This window comes from Salmo salar, chromosome 22 (genome assembly GCF_965601325.2).
Source record: "Salmo salar chromosome 22, fSalSal1, whole genome shotgun sequence".
In the NCBI taxonomy this organism is placed as follows: Eukaryota; Metazoa; Chordata; class Actinopteri; order Salmoniformes; family Salmonidae; genus Salmo; species Salmo salar.
The window spans coordinates 25,777,024-25,794,893 of record NC_138312.1 but is presented as its reverse complement, the minus strand read 5'-3'; the positions used below and the strand labels follow the sequence as shown (position 1 = coordinate 25,794,893).

At 45.8% G+C, this 17,870-nt stretch overlaps 1 protein-coding gene across 1 annotated transcript in view; it reads left to right on the top strand.

Annotated features, from left to right (window-relative positions):
* LOC106582977 (rho guanine nucleotide exchange factor 10-like protein) overlaps positions 1-17,870 on the top strand; it is a 140,841-nt gene that overhangs the window by 58,972 nt on the left and 63,999 nt on the right. Inside the window, 1 exon segment of the mRNA XM_082967444.1 lies at positions 6,861-6,979. Within this exon segment, the coding sequence (XP_082823570.1) occupies positions 6,861-6,979 (119 nt within the window).

Here is a 17,870-nt window from a genome sequence, read left to right as displayed (position 1 = left end):
CTATCGTTGTCTCTGATTAGGAATCATATTTAGGCAGCCTTTCCCCCCACCTGTAGTTGTGGGATCTTATTTTTGTACTGCTTGTTATAGCCTGCAAGACGTGACAGTCGTTTGTTTATGATTTTGTTTAAGTGTTCTGATTTATAATAAATAATAAGATGAACACTCACCACGCTGCACCTTGGTCTACTCCTTTGGACGGTCGTTACAATGACTAGGTGTGTCTAAACTTTTGACTGGTACTGTACATTCAGTCTGAATCTGCCATCCTATAAGTTGGTGTGTGACTTCAAAATGAGGGGTGTTGTAAAAAGAAAATTCATCAGTGATTGGATCGTATCTAACCAATCAAAGTTCGGATAACGTCATCATGTAGGCTGGCTCTGGCCCAACCCATCGGTTTCTGGGACCAAGAATGTGTTTGCTTTCTAGAAATCGTAGGTGAGTGAGGCAAATCCAGACTCATCGTGGAGAAGAAACATTAGTTTGGGTAGCCAGGCAGTTTGGGTAACCAGGAAATAGAAGTCATATTATAGGATTCTTTTTTGTTTAGTTGTATATGAGGCAGCCAGATGGCATAGAGAAGCAGCCCCACAGCAGCATTCAAGACTGGAGTGGATGTGTCACGAATTCCACCGAAGGTGACTCCCCTGCCTGCTCGGGCGGCGCTCGGCGGTCGTCGTCACCGGCCTACTAGCCGCCGCTGATGCCTTTTTCCTTTTCGTTTGGTATGTCTTATTGTTTGCACCTGTTCCCCATTTGGTTCTCTTGATTTATGGTTATTTAAGCCTGTTTATGTCACCCGATTTGGCTATCGCTTTCTGTAAAAAGAGGGCGACCCGATTACCACCTCATCGACGAGGGGATTGCGTGATAAACCTCCAGGTAAACGCTACACTTCCCAGGAGTCACGTGTACCCATTGTCACAGGAGGAGACGTTGGCTATGGAGACATATGTCACGGAATCTCTGAGACAAGGGTACATTCGGCCCTCCATGTCACCCGTCTCCTCAAGTTTCTTTTTCATGAAGAAAAAGGATGGTGGGCTGCGTCCGTGCATTGATTATCGAGGTCTAAATTCTATCACAGTAGGGTTTAGTTACCCGCTACCGCTCATTGCTACGGCGGTGGAATCATTTCACGGCGCGCGTTTTTTCACGAAATTGGACCTCAGGAGCGCATACAATCTGGTGCGTATCCGGGGAGGAGACGAGTGGAAAACCGCATTCAGTACCACATCGGGCCACTATGAGTACCTCGTCATGCCGTATGGGTTAAAGAATGCTCCAGCCGTCTTTCAATCCTTTGTTGACGAGATTCTCAGGGACCTGCACGGGCAGGGTGTGGTGTAGTATATTGATGACATCCTGATCTATTCCGCCACCCGCAGGTCATTCTCCGGACGACTGCTGGAGAATGACCTGTACGTTAAGGCTGAGAAATTTGAGTTTTTCAAATGAGCCGTTTCCTTCCTGGGGTATCGCATTTCCACCTCGGGGGTGGTGATGGAGGATGACCGCGTTAAAGCCGTGCGTAATTGGCCGACTCCGACCACGGTAAAGGAGGTGCAGCGGTTTTTAGGGTTTGCCAATTACTACCGGAGGTTTATCCGGGGCTTTGGTCAAGTTGCTGCTCCCATTACCTCACTGCTGAAGGGGGTCCGGCACGCTTGCGCTGGTCAGCAGAGGCGAACAGAGCGTTCAGTCGCCTGAAGGAGCTGTTTACCGACGCTCCCGTGCTGGCTCATCCGGATCCCTCTTTGGCATTCATAGTGGAGGTGGACGCGTCCGAGACTGGGGTGGGGGCCGTGCTATCACAGCGCTCGGGCACGCCACCCAAACTCCGCCCGTGCGCTTTCTTTTCCAGGAAGCTCGGGCCGGTGGAGCAGAACTATGATGTGGGGGACCGGGAGTTGTTAGCTGTGGTCAAGGCTCTGAAGGTGTGGAGACATTGGCTTGAGGGGGCTAAGCACCCTTTCCTCATCTGGACTGACCACCGTAATCTCGAGTACATCCGGGCAGCTAGGAGACTGAATCCGCGTCAGGCCAGGTGGGCCATGTTTTTTACCCGTTTCCGGTTCACGATCTCTTATCGGCCAGGTGCACAGAACACGAAAGCCGACGCACTGTCCCGCCTATATGACACCGAGGAGAGGACCATCGATCCAGGCTCCCATCATTCCAGCGTCGTGCTTGGTAGCTCCGGTGGTATGGGAGTTGGACGCGGAGATCGAACGGGCGTTACGGTTGGAACCTGCACCATCGCAGTGTCCGGCAGGTGTCCAGTACGTGCCGCTTGGTCTCCGTGATCGATTGATTCGATGGGCCCATAATCTCCCCTCTTCGGGTCACCCTGGGATCGAGAGGACAGTGCGGAACCTGAGGGGAAAGTACTGGTGGTCCACCTTGGCCAAGGACGTGCGGTTGTATGTTTCCTCCTGCTCGGTGTGCGCTCAGAGCAAGGCTCCTCGACACCTGCCTAGAGGGAAATTACACCCCCTCCCCGTTCCACAGCGGCCGTGGTCGCACTTGTCAGTGGACTTCCTCACTGACCTTCCCGTCTCTCAGGGGAACACCACTATCCTGGTCGTTGTGGATCGGTTCTCGAAGTCCTGCCGTCTCATCCCGTTGCCCGGTCTCCCTACGGCTCTGCAGACTGCGGAGGCCCTGTTTACCCATGTCTTCCGGCACTACGGGGTGCCCGAGGACATCGTTTCTGATCGGGGTCCCCAGTTCACGTCCAGAGTTTGGAGGGCGTTCATGGAACGTTTGGGGGTCTCGGTCAGCCTGACCTCGGGTTTCCACCCTGAAAGTAATGGGCAGGTGGAGAGGGTGAACCAAGAGGTGGGTAGGTTTCTAAGGACGTATTGCCGGGACCGGCCCAGGGAATGGGCGAGATACGTCCCATGGGCAGAAATAGCCCAAAATTCCCTACGTCACTCATCGACCAACATGTCACCGTTCCAGTGCGTGTTGGGCTACCAGCCGGTCCTGGCTCCATGGCACCAGAGCCAGACCGAGGCTCCTGTGGTGGAGGATTGGGTGCAGCGCTCGAAGGACACTTGGAGAGCCGTCCAAAACGCACTCACTAAGGCGAGTGGACGGCAGAAGAAGAGCGCTGACCAGCACCGCAGTGAGACCCCTGTGTTTGCACCAGGGGATCGAGTCTGGCTCTCGGCTAGAAACCTGCCCCTCCGCTTGCCCTGCCGGAAGCTGGGCCCGCAGTGTGTAGGGCCGTTTAAAGTCCTGAGGAGGATAAACGAGGTGTGTTACCGGTTACAACTTCCATCTTACTACCGTATTAACCCCTCGTTTCATGTGTCTCTCCTCAGGCCGGTGGTGGCTGGTCCCATGCAGGAAGGTGAGGTGCCGGAGGTTCCTCCACCCCCGCTGGACATTGGGGGGTCCCCGGCGTATAAGATACGCGCCATTCTGGACTCCAGACTTCGGGGGGGGGGGGGGGGGCCTACAGTACCTCGTCGACTGGGAGGGGTACGGTGCGGAGGAGAGGTGCTGGGTACCTAGGAAGGACATTTTGGACCCCCCACTACTGAGGGAATTCCACCGCCTTCATGGGGATCGCCCTGCGCCTCGTCCTCCGGGTCGCCCTCGAGGCCGGTGGCGGCGCACTGCGGGAGCCGCGCGTCAGGAGGGGGGTACTGTCACGAATTCCACCGAAGGTGACTCCCCTGCCTGCTCGGGCGGCGCTCGGCGGTCGTCGTCACCGGCCTACTAGCCGCCGCTGATCCCTTTTTCCTTTTCGTTTGGTATGTCTTATTGTTTGCACCTGTTCCCCATTTGGTTCTCTTGATTTATGGTTATTTAAGCCTGTTTAGCCCGCCCAGGTTTGTGCGGGATTATTTGCGTCAATGTGTTTGTTATTGGATGTGCTGGCGATCGTATAGTGTTGTTTTATGTGCGTGCTGTGCGCCTGTTGTTTTTGGGCACCTCGCATTTTCACGCCGGTTGTGTTGGCGTCGACCGTTTTTGTTGTGTTAAGGAATAAACACATTATCTCCTTACCTCTGCTCTCTGCGCCTGACTCCTACCACCACTCCTAGCATTTACTGACAGGATGACTGTTTTACCTCCAGACTATCCATCCTTAGTGTATTGGTTCTAAGGTTTTATTTTTGAGTGGTTGACATCCAGACGCAGCTCCTGACAGCAATTTTATGTGATGGTGTGTAATCTGTCACAACTGATATTTTCTAGTTCTTTTCCACATTTGGCAGTGGTGTACTGACCAGTGCTGTACTGTGGCTAGGCCGAGCTCCCCTCTCTCTTTCCTCCCTCTTTCATTCAGACCTGATGAGACACGTTGTTTGTTTATCTTTCACCTTGATGCTTCAGTTTACAACACAACATTAAGCAGAATAATGGCAGCTGGAGAGAGGGAGGGAGGGAGGGAGGGACAGAGATATTTGGCTGTGGAGCTTTGGCTGTGGAGCTCTGGCTTTCTGCTCTATCTGAAAGGGTTAGAGGGTCTTTTGTGAATAGAATGTATTATCTCTGATTCATTAGTGACTTTGGCCGTGTGTGTGTGTGTGTGTGTGTGTGTGTGTGTGTGTGTGTGTGTGTGTGTGTGTGTGTGTGTGTGTGTGTGTGTGTATGCACATGCCCATGTGTGCTTGTGAGCGAAGTTTACTGTCTGTCTTTCTCTCATTAAGGCCTACATTAGACTGGTTGTGTGTTGACTGTTTGTTCCGAGGGGCAGGCACCATTACTTGTCATCATTAATACACAGGAAAAGCTGAATGGCAGGGTGTGTTTTCACAATGCCTGTATTTTGTTTTTCTTCTCCCTCCCTTCATGCACACAGTACTTAAGGAAATCAGAATGGGTAACAGTCTTGGATGTACTCAGGTATTTAATATCACCCTCCACAACAAATAACATCAGCAGGACCAATACCTTTGCTGAACCAACAATCACTTGGTTGCCAAACATACAGTAGTTGAGTGTTATTTATGCTCATTGAATGATTAGCTGAAGAAAGGTGCTGAGCACCTTTCTGCAAAGGAAATCAGTGGAACCTCTGACCCACGCGGACCAGCTTCGGGCAATCTGCCTTCAATTAGAGCCTTTTAATAAATTACCCTCATAGCCCTGATCCTCCCTGGGAAGAGCTCTATCTGAGAAAGGTTCAGAGATCATCTCAGAGGGAGATCATTTAGGAATACTTTGCAGTTATGAATACTTTATACATGATTGCAACCCAAACACTAAATAGCCCAACTTCATCATTATTGATTAATCAGTTGATGATCTGTCTGAGCCTGCTCCTCTGATTTGTCAGGTAGTCTTCTCTGGCAGGATACTTCATCTGGTTGCTCTGGTCAAATGCTGTACCATTTCTAATGTGTATTGATTTGACATAGTGCATGTGCCCATGTATTTCAATGGCCAACACTAGGGAGCTACAGTACATCATCATTTGCAACCTAACTTTCAACATAAATACCACCCCTCAGTGATTTAGACTAGTGGATTTTAGCGATACAGTATGTTTTTTCTTCTGGCATACGAGAAAGCCTGGACTTTCCTCTTTTTTTCTTAGCATTGTTGTCAAAAGACATCTCAACTCTATCATTCTGAAGACACACGCAAGGTTTCACTGTTCCTATTCACACTGGTTCAGAGAAATATGGAATAAGTTATCATAAGAAATGAGTATCAGATATGAAAGCCTGTCAACAGAAGGCGCTTTGACCTTGACCCTGTCCTCTCACTCACTCCAGACATCACTGAATGGATTCATATTTTGAAGGTCATCAATCTCAAGGAGGTTATAAATGTGTATCATCATGAACAATTATTCAGTACTGTACTGAGGCTTGTAAACATGAAGCTATGCAGAGTTAAGAGGTGTTAAATGTACGTGTCTCCAGTACATATTTATCTATGGAAAATCTGAGAATAAGGGTTTAAAAGCAGTGCGACATCTTGAGGTACTGTATCACCTGCAAATTCACTCCCTCTTTTTGTGTACCAGTCCTTCTAAGGGAAACCCATCTGAAATGTTATGAGTTGTGGAGACAGAACTCAACTAATTGGCCCTTAAGTCTCCTGTATTCCTACCTGCACTGCAACAGCCAAATAGCAAAAACAACCGCCCCTGTCAAATTAACTGGTCGCACATCTCAAACCAAATGAGGTGTTTAAGATACACTGTGATGTTAATGCTTTGGAAACAGCAACTCTGTATTTCTGTGGCTTATTGCATATTGATATATGCAGTTATGCACAAGACACAGGGAGTAAATTAAAACAAGCTGTTTGATTGCACGCACAATTGCCTTTTAGTTAGTTGCAATTGACAGTTACGAAATTACTTAATGGAGGTATTTTGGCAGATTTGTGTTGTGTCTGGCGAGCAGGTGCACCTGTTGTAGTGGCTTCGAGGTATTCAGATGTCATGCGCCAGCCAAATTCTTTATTAACCAGCGATTGCCTTTCTCCTGCTGGGGCAGATTCTTGCTGTTATTTTCTCTTTAATAAAGGATCATCACCAGTGTCTTAATCAGTGTTGGCCTAGCATGGAGCTGCTGGGCGTGGGCTGTACCTGGTCCCATCTCCCCTTGCTCTGACTGATTACACACACACAATTCTAATTATCCTATTCATATTACATACCTGAAACCAATTCATCGGGTTACACTTTGTTTTGGAAACAAGAAAATAGACCGTGTCCACTGTTCAGTCAAGTATTTCATATTTCTTGTGATTGCTTATTTGATGTGGGTCCTAAAGAGCCCACTTGGAAGGCTCAACTGCAGTAAGTACAAATACAGTTACAAGGTATATGCCATTACGACATATGATTGATTGGAATTAAAACCTGTTGTCTTTTCTTCTAGGAGAGGAGAACACACCAGGATGGTTCTGTGCAGAGGATGAAGGGAAGACCATGGCACCATTTTGGCCTTTACTGGCCTGCCGTGTGCCTGTCTTTACCACCAAATCCTCGGACAGGAAGGTGAGTTCCAGGTTAAAACGCCTCTTTGTTCGACTCAAGTCTTCTAGTTAAACAGAGTAGTGTGGGTTCTTCGATAGTTTTTAGAATTGTTTCTCAGACATGAACTGAGGCACACTGTAGGGCTAAACAGAATGGCCGCCCCCTATCGACATCACCACGCAATCAATAATCAGATCGCAGCAACAACCATGAATGAGGAGTATAATATTATGTCTACTCAGCTATATTACAGTGCAATTAAACACACTAATTTCCCATTGAAGGCAATCAAAGAGTACTTGCTGCAGCCCAGGAGCTAAAAATACCCTGTCTCAGGATGATCTCACTACAAAGGTCCTAGGCTATCAAAATATTAAGATTGCATTGAAAAGACAGGTCTACAGTTGAAGTTGGAAGTTTACATACACTTAGGTTGGAGTCATTAAAACTCATTTTTCAACCACTCCACAAATGTCTTGTTAACAAACTATAGTTTTGGCAAGTCGGTGAGGACATCTACTTTGTGCATGACACAAGTGATTTTCCAACAATTGTTTACAGACAGATTATTTCACTTTTAATTCACTGTATCACAATTCCAGTGGGTCAGAAGTTTACATACACTAAGTTGACTGTGCCTTTAAACTGCTTGGAAAATTCCCCAAAATGATGTCATGGCTTTAGAAACTTCTGATAGGCTAATTGACATCATTTGAGTCAATTGGAGGTGCACCTGTGGATGTATTTCAAGTCCTACCTTCAAACTCAGTGCCGCTTTGCTTGACATCATTGGAAAATCAAAAGAAATCAGCCAAGACCTCAGAAAAAAATGTGTAGACCTCCACAAGTCTGGTTAATCCTTGGGAGCAATTTCTAAACGCCTGAAGGTACCACGTTCATCTGTACAAAGAATAGTACGCAAGTATAAACACAATGGGACCATGCAGCCGTCATACCGCTCAGGAAGGAGATGCGTTCTGTCTCCTAGAGATGAACGTACTTTGGGGCGAAAAGTGCAAATCAATCCCAGAACAACAGCAAAGGACCTTGTGAAGATGCTGGAGGAAACAGGTACAAAAGTATCTATATCCACAGTAAAACGAGTCCTATATCAACATAAGCTCAAAGGCCACTCAGCAAGGAAGAAGCCACTGCTCCAAAACAACCATAATAAAGCAAGACTACGGTTTGCAACTGCACATGGAGACAAAGATCGTTCTTTTTGGAGAAATGTCCTCTGGTCTGATGAAAATAGAACTGTTTGGTCATAATGACCATCTTTATGTTTGGAGGAAAGAGGGGGATGCTTGCAAGCCGAAGAACACCCTCCCTACCATGAAGCATGGGGGGTGGCAGCATCATGTTATGGGGGTGCTTTGCTGCAGGAGGGACTGGTGCACTTCACAAAATAGATGGCATCATGAGGGAGGAAAATTATGTGGATATATTGAAGCAACATCTCAAGACATCAGTCAGGAAGTTAAAGCTTGGTCGCAAATGGGTCTTCCAAATGGACAATGACCCCAAGCATACTTCCAAAGTTGTAGCAAAATGGCTTAAGGACAACAAAGTCAAGGTATTGGAGTGCCCATCACAAAGCCCTGACCTCAATCCTATAGAAAATTTGTGTGCAGAACTGAAAAAGTGTGTGCGAGCAAGGAGGCCTACAAACCTGACTGTTACACCAGCTCTGTCAGGAGGAATGGTCCAAAATACACCCAACTTTTTGTGGGAAGCTTGTGGAAGGCTACCCGAAATGTTTGACCCAAGTTAAACAATTTAAAGACAATGCCAATCAAATACTAATTGAGTGTATGTAAGCTTCTGACCCACTGGGAAATAAAATCTGAAATAAATCATTCTCTCTACTATTATTCTGACATTTCACATTCTTAAAATAAAGTGGTGATCCTAACTAACCTAAGACAGTGATTTTTTAAAAGTCAGGAGTTGTGAAGAACTGAGTTTAAGTGTTTTTGCCTAAGGTGTATTTAAACTTCTGACTTCAACTGTAGATGCACAAAAGTCACATTGTGTTCTGATTGTGTTCAGATCTGTCTGACCACCACAGGAGGTGCATTGTGTGCAGATATTTCCTGTCTGGACACAATCAGGCTACCGAAGTGCATACAGTTGGTGACGTCATCAGCACTTCGCTTTGCTTGCTAGCTTTCTGGCTAGTTACAGAAGTTAGCAGGCTACTTAGCTACAGTAGTTAGCTACTGCCATCAAGTTGTTGTTGTGTAATTAACATATTTGCCTATTCCACCATTTTCAGAATGCATACTTGCATTTGCATATAGCGTGGGAAAAGGGAATCCGGAAACAATGTGGGCACATTTAAATGTAAATGTAGATGCATGATGTGTTCGGAATTCTATGATCAAAACTTCATGATTAAAATTCCAAAACTTTATTAACTGCCAACTCTAGACACGACCGTGGAGTCTTAGAATTACAAGGTGACACTGTACCTTCCACAGCAAAGCTGGTTAGAAAGTGGCGATCGATAGAGCCTGTGAAGAGTTGGGAGCCTCTCATAGATCAAATGGCAAACTCAGGTGAGAGACAGACTAAAAGGGTTTCAGGACTCCGTCAAAGAGTTATAAAAATCAATTTGCAGTGGCTGGAAGATGATATTCAGACTACATTTTTAGCTATAATGCGGTTATGGGGCTTGCATCGCAAGGTGGGTGGGGGATTCCAAATTACCACCAGAGGAGGATGTTATAAAGTGATCAGGCAGTTACCTTAATGGTCGTGGGACACCCAAGCATAAATCAATGTTCCGACATTAGATTAAGATCCCACACACAACCCAATAGTCTGTCTGGAAACTATGTGGGCAACGGAGCAAGGGGGGTCCTCGGCAGCTGGAAAAGTTGAGTCTAGAGGAGACAAACATGCCTCTCTATTACTGTGGGTTTTAGAACACTCCCAGAGGATCGCATGGAGCTTCTGGATTCTTCGACTAATATCTGGTACACCTGCTGAGAGAGTGAGCCAAAGCAATTCATGGACTTGGAGCCAGAAGTACCACATTGCTTCAGGATTTGCCCACATTCTCTATTTCTGACACTAACAAATGAAGCACCTGCGCATGCCAATAGAAGGGCATATCTGTCATTAATATGAGCTGACCATGAAATTGCCTGATACCGAATTATTTCCTTGGGATGAGAGACAGCTTTGTTTTTGTGTTTGTGCTTGCATGACAGTATGTGACTGTGTGGGTGAGTTTCTGAAATTAATGTTTTTGTGTGCACATTAGTTGTTGATGTAGAGGATGTGGGAACAAGGGGCTGGGAGAGGCGAGCTGAATATGTTTTCTCTTTAACCAAAGAGAAGGTGGTAAGTCTTTCATGCAGAACAGCCTGTGATTAAGGGCTTAACTCAACAGCAGCCCCCCTTCCTCTCTTTTTCTATCCCTTCCTCTCTCTTTCCCTGTCTTTCTCTCATTCTTTCTCCCTCTCTCTTCTTCTGTCTCTCTCTTATCTCTCTCTCCTGTTTCCCTTCCTCTCTCTGCAGTTCTGCCTTTGCACTACGACTGGGAAGCACACGCCTCTCTGTGACAAAGCTCCCAACATCTCTTTCTCCCACGTTGGCAGCCTCACTTGGCAGTCTGACTTGATTGAGGGCGAGACAAAAAAGACATCCAGATTAAAAGAGATGTGGCCGAAGGGGCCAGAGTCGTTACGAAAGAAAAATAAAGTTCCAAAGCAGCGTAGCATGAACAACATGTGAGCAGAGTATGGGTCACCTGAGGGAGCTCAGCCCACTGATCGCTGCTGTGCGCTCTGTACTCTGAACACTGCTCTGCTCTGCTCGCTGGGAGATGGAGAGGGCTGCCGGGCAAAGTCGTTAGGCACCAGAGAAAACCCTTATCACAAGTCTCTGTTGAGTGAGATCAGTAGGGACTGACTGACACACACGCACACGACCCAATCTACCAGGCATGGTTTGACCCACTTCTGAGGCACATAAGCAGTGTCTGTCATTGCTAATGTAAAACATACTGTAGCCCTTTGTTGTTCTTGGAACTAATTAGAATATGTTAACCATGCAATGCCTCCAACTTTAAGCTCTACTGTATGTTGAAATGAGGTCTTTGTAGAATGTATTGTATTATTAGAACACCATACCCCTACCCCATTGCCCACCTCACCAACCACATGTGAACCTGTTGTTCATAAAACTAATACAGAGGGGTGAAAGTGAGTGTTCATGTTGTCCAGGGAAGTGGCTGTAGGCTGTTGCCTTTGTCTAACTCTGCTGGGTGTTAAAAGGGTTTTAGTTGGCTTGTCTGTGGTGCTCAACTTGAATCCCCCAGCTAGGGTCCAGCTTCACCACTCCACTCTCCTCCTTTCTCCACCGTGAATGTCACAGGGAAGTGGTCTGCTGTGTTCCCAAGGCCGTCTATTTCCATTCCATGTAGCGTATGTCCCACTCAGACGCTCCAAGGCCAGGCTAATGGAGCAGGGTTTGGAGCAGGGTTCTTTCTCCCTCTCTCTTCTTCTGTCTCTCTCTTATCTCTCTCTCCTGTTTCCCTTCCTCTCTCTGCAGTTCTGCCTTTGCACTACGACTGGGAAGCACACGCCTCTCTGTGACAAAGCTCCCAACATCTCTTTCTCCCACGTTGGCAGCCTCACTTGGCAGTCTGACTTGATTGAGGGCGAGACAAAAAAGACATCCAGATTAAAAGAGATGTGGCCGAAGGGGCCAGATCCGACATACAGATGTCGGATCTTAATTTGAGCAAGTTTTCTACAGGAAATATTAATTATTATGTGGATTATAATAAATTGATACATTTTAATGTGGAAATTACAAACTTAACTTCTTGGGGCTATGTGGGACGCTAGCGTGCCACCCGTGGTGCACCCTATCAACAGCAGGTGCATTTCAAGAGCGGCAAATTTGAAACCAAATAAATGTCAAAATTCAAATTTTTCAAACATACAACTATCTTACACCCTTTGAAAGATAAACATCTCCTTAATCTAACCACGTTGTCCGATTTCAAAAAGGTTTTATGGCGAAAGCATAAAGTTAGATTATGTTAGGAGAGTACATTGACAATAGCTGTGTGTAATGTTTTGTCAATTCAAAGACGGGCGTCACCAAACCATAAAACCAGCTAAAATGATGCACTAACCTTTTACAATCTCCATCAGATGACACTCCTAGGACATTATGTTAGACAAGCATGCATTTTTAGTTCTATCAAGTTCATATTTATATCCAAAAACAGCGTTTTACTATGGCATTGATGTTGAGGAAATCGTTTCCCTCCAATAACCGGCAGTCAAGTCAGCACCACAAATTAAATAATTAAAATTAGAAAACATTGGTAAAATATTATATTGTCATTTAAAGAATTATAGATTTACATCTCTTGAACGCAATCAACTTGCCAGATTTAAAAATAACCTTACTGGGAAATCACACTTTGCAATAATCTGAGCACTGCGCCCAGAAAAATATGCTTTGCTATACAGACAAACGGCCATGTTGGAGAGATCTAAAATCGAAAATACTATGTAAATAATCCATTACCTTTGATTCTCTTCATCAGATGTCACTTCCAGGAATCCCAGGTCCATAACGAATGTAGTTTTGTTCTAAAAAGCTCATCATTTATATCCCAAAAGCTCCGTGTTGTTAGCACATGATCTAAGCCAGCCGGACTTCTCGTCATGAACGAGGGGAAAAAATATATTTACGTTCGTTCAAACATGTCAAACGTTGTATAGCATAAATCATTAGTGCCTTTTTTAACCAGAACATGAATAATATTCAAGGTGGACGAATGCATTCTCTTTTATAACGTATTGGAACGAGGGTACCCAACATGAACTCGCGCGCCAGAGTCTAATCGGCCATCACCGTTCCATGGCTCTTGTTCGGTCAGATCTCACAGTAAAAGACTCAAAACACTTTGTAAAGGCTGGTGACATCTAGTGGAAGCAATAGGAAGTGCCAAAACATTAATCAACCCCTGTGTGTTTCAATGGCATAGGCTTAAAGGTAATTCAACACATCAGGTATCCACTTCCTGTCAGAAAATGTCTCAGGGTTTTGCCTGCCAAATGAGTTCTGTTATACTCACAGACACCATTCAAACAGTTTTATAAACTTTAGGGTGTTTTCTATCCATATATAATAAGTATATGCATATTCTAATTACTGGGTAGGATTAGTAACCAGATGAAATCGGGTACGTTTTTTTATCCAGCCGTGAAAATACTGCCCCCTAGCCCCAACAGGTTAAGAAGCCTTTTAAACCTTTAATTCTCAGCAACAAAAGAGTTATCAAATTAAGATCCTACATCTGTTGCTCCTACATACACCTGGCGGGTTCTAAGCTTTTTCGTCATGATTGAACAGCGGCCTTTGGTAAGACAAGGGGTGGCAGCCTTTGCATATTTGTAAACAGCTGCTGCACGAAATCTAAGTAAGTCTCGAGGTTTTGCTCGCCTGAGGTAGAGTATCTCATGATAAGCTGTAGACCATACTATTTACCAAGAGAGTTTACATCTATATTTTTTGTAGCTGTCTATATACCACCGCAGACTGATGCGGGCACTAAGACCACACTCAATGAGCTGTATACGGCCATAAGCAACAGGAAAACACTCATCCAGAGGCGGCGCTCCTAGTGGCCGGGAGCTTTAATGCAGGGAAATTCAAATCAGTTTTTCCTCATTTCCATCAGCATGTTACCTTTACTCCACACACAGAGACATATGCAAAGCTCTCCCTAGCCCTCCATTTGGCAAATCTGACCATAATTCTATCCTCCTGATTGTTGCTTACAAGCAAAACTAAAGCAGGAATCACTAGTGACTCGGTCAATATGAAAGTGGTCAGATGAAGCAGATGCTAAGCTATAGGACTGTTTTGCTAGCACAGGCTGGAATATGTTCCGCGATTCTTCTGATGGCATTGAGGAGTACACCACATCAGTCACTGGCTTCATCAATAAGTGCATCAGTGATATCATCCCCACAGTGACAGTACGTACATACCCCAACCAGAAGCCATGGATTACAGGCAACATCTGCACTGAGCTAAAGTGTAGAGCTGTCGCTTTCAAGGAGCAAGACTCTAACCTGGAAGCTTATAATAAATCCCGCTATGCCCTCCGACGCACCATCAAACAGGCAAAGCATCAATACAGGACTACGATTGAATCATACTACACCGGCTCCAATGCCCGTTGGATATGGCAGGGCTTGCAAACTATTTCAGACTACAAAGGGAAAAACAGCCACGAGCTGCCCAGTGACACTAACCTACCAGATGAGCTAAATTACTTCTATGCTCGCTTCGAAGCAAGTAAAACTGAAACATGCATCAGAGCACCAGCTGTTCCGGACGACTGTGTGATCACGCTCTCCACAGCCGATGTGAGTAAGACCTTTAAACAGGTCAACATTCTCAAGGCCGCAGGGCCAGACGGATTACCAGGATGTGTACTCCGAACATGCGCTGACCAACTGGCAAGTGTCGTACTGACATTTTCAACCTCTCCCTGTCTGAGTCTGTAATGCAAACATGTTTCAAGTATACTACCATAGTCCCTGTGCCCAAGAACACTTAGGTAACCTGCCTAAATGACCACTGACCCGTAGCACTCATGTCTGTAGCCATGAAGTGCTTTGAAAGGCTGGGCATGGATCACATCAACACCGTTATCCTAGAAACCCTAGACCCACCCCAATTTGCATACCGCCCCAACAGATCCACAGATGATGCAATCTCTATTGCACTCAACACTGCCCTTTCCCACCTGGACAAAAGGAACACATTTACATTTACATTACATTTAAGTCATTTAGCAGACGCTCTTATCCAGAGCGACTTACAAATTGGTGCATTCACCTTATGATATCCAGTGGAACAACCACTTTACAATTGTGCATCTAAATCTTTTTAAGGGGGGGGGGGGGGGAGTTAGAAGGATTACTTTATCCTATCCTAGGTATTCCTTAAAGAGGTGGGGTTTCAGGTGTCTCCGGAAGGTGGTGATTGACTCCGCTGTCCTGGCGTCGTGAGGGAGCTTGTTCCACCATTGAACACCTATGTGAGAATGCTATTCATTGACTACAGCTCAGCGTTCAACACCATAGTGCCCTCAAAGCTCATCACTAAGCTAAGGACCCTGGGACTAAACACCTCCCTCTGCAACTGGATCCTGGACTTCCTGACGGGCCGCCCCCAGGTGGTAAGTGTAAGGAACAACACATCTGCCACACTGATCCTCAACACGGGGCTTCTCAGGGGTGCATGCTCAGTCCCCTCCTGTACTCCCTATTCACTCATGACTGCATGGCCAGGCATGACTCCAACACCATCATCAAGTTTGCCGAAGACACAACAGTGGTAGGCCAACGATGAGACAGCCTATAGGGAGGAGCTCAGAGACCTGGTCGTGTGGTGCCAGGACAACAACCTCTCCCTCAACGTGATCAAGACAAAGGAGATGATTGTGGACTACAGGAAAAGAATGACCGAGCACGCCCCCATTCTCAATGACGATGCTGTAGTGGAACAGGTTGAGAGCTTCAAGTTCCTTGGTGTCCGCATCACCAACAAACTATCATGGTCCAAACATTTTTACATTTACATTTTAGTCATTTAGCAGACGCTCTTATCCAGAGCGACTTACAGTAGTGAATGCATACATTTCATTTCATACATTTTGTTTTTTCTGTGCTGGCCCCCCGTGGGAATCGAACCCACAACCCTGGCGTTGCAAACACCATGCTCTACCAACTGAGCTACAGGGAAGAGGGCACGACAAAGCCTATTCCCCCTCAGGAGACTGAAAAGATTTGGCATAGGTCCTCAGATCCTCAAAAGGTTCTACAGCTGCACCATTGACAGCATCCTGACCGGTTGCATCACTGCCTGGTTTGGCAACTGCTCCACCTCTGACTGCAAGGCACTCAGAGGGTAGTGCGTACGGCCCAGTACATCACTGGGGGCAAGCTTCCTGCCATCCAGGACCTCTATATGAGGCGGTGTCAGAATGAGGCCCTAAAAATTGTCAAAGACTCCAGCCACCCTAGTCATAGACTCTTCTCTCTGCTACTGCAGGTACCCTCTGTATATAACCTTGCATGTTATTTTACTGCTGCTGTTTAATTATTTGTTAATTCATTTTTACTCATCTATTTTTTCCTTAACACATATTTGTATTTTTTTTCTTGACTTAAAGCATTGTTGGTTAAGGGCTTGTAAGTAAGCACTTAAATGTAAGTTCTACACCTGTTGTATTCGGCGCATGTGACAAATACAATTTGATATGATTTGTATAGTAGCTCCGTGGGGGACATTGTTTCAGAGTTTACATGCAACTTCTGCTGTCAAAATACGAAGATTACATTGAAAAGACAGATCTGAACACAATCAGACCACAATGGGACTTTTGTGCATCTACTGTAGTCCTGTCTTTTGAATGCAATCTTCACATTTTGATAGCAGAACCTGCATGTAAGTCTGAAGTGTAGACACAGCGTAGGACCTTTGTAGTGAGATCATCCCTGAGACAATGTATTTTTAGCTCCTGGGCTGCAGCAAGTACTCTTTGATTGCCCTCAATGGGAAATGACTGTGTTTAACTGCACTATAATATAGCAGAGTAGACATAATATTATACTCCTCACCACCCTTTCCAAGTAACACGATAATTCAGATAGCCATGTTAACTTCACCTTCATGTGGGTGTTAGCAAGCTAACAACCAGGCTAGGTAGTGCTAGGTATCAACAGCCAATCCAGTAGGGACTGGAAGCTATAACAAGCATGTGTATTCTCTTCCCATTCTAAGGAGGACATCACATCACTTGTGTGCTGTGGTGCTCACTGTAGAGCATGTCACATGCTTGTCTCAGTTAAGATCATGCTTGTGCATACAACATGTCTCCCTAGAGCCCAGGAATGTGGCAACATCAAACTTCTCACTTTCAAACCGCCCTCAGAGGATGGCGGTTCTTGATCACGAAGGCAGCAGTGAGAGAAATGGGTGTGCCTGCACCTGGACACACAGCAGAATCCCTCCACGTCTCCTCCAGACTGAAAAAGCATCCTCCTCAGCGTCTCATAGGGCTCTAAGAGATCTAAGGCCATAAAGATTCTCAGAATAGTTTTTTTCCCCCACATTCCATTTATAAGGGCATTAGAAGGAATGAAGATGGTGATGGCTGGTATGCAGCACTAGAGCTCTTTATAATGCCTTTGCAGATTTCATTATGTAGTCTTTGAAGTGGATAGTGACAAGCTTTTTCTATTTTTTGTTGTTGAGGATTAGCTCCTGTAAACAGAGACTGCAACAGAGACTGCCTAATACACTCGATTAGTACACAGAGATCACTAGCCTCGCCAAGCAAGGTCACTGTTATTGGGTTTTTAAATCCATTAAACAGACGTCATGGCGAGACCATTTCAGTGCAGTGTAGACACATTAAACATGGTCACTGGGTTCTCTGCGCTTGTTTACTAGACTTGTTTTGTGTGTGTGCTGTGTGCTGTACATGTCCCTCTCGCTCTCTGTCTCATCCATCTTTCCTGCTGATGGGAGGATAAGAGAGGAGGCAGTGGCGTGTTCTACTACTGGCCCTAAAGGAGTGACTCAGAGTGCTGGAGATGAGTTTGTAGAGGGGCCATCACTACTGGTCTCAGGCTGTAAGTGTTAATGGAGTCTTTTTATAGCTCCGTTGGGTTTGAAAGATCTGCTGATTTATGACAATGACTCGAAGCTGTTATTTCGTTGGTGGAAAAGGTGGCTCAATTTGAAGGCTGTATGTGTGCTTGTCACCATGCCATAGATGACGTGCCCATGAAATAGGGATAAAAAAAAGAGGGAGAGAAAGGGAAAGGGAGAAAGGTGCCCTTTTCCCTGATGCAAC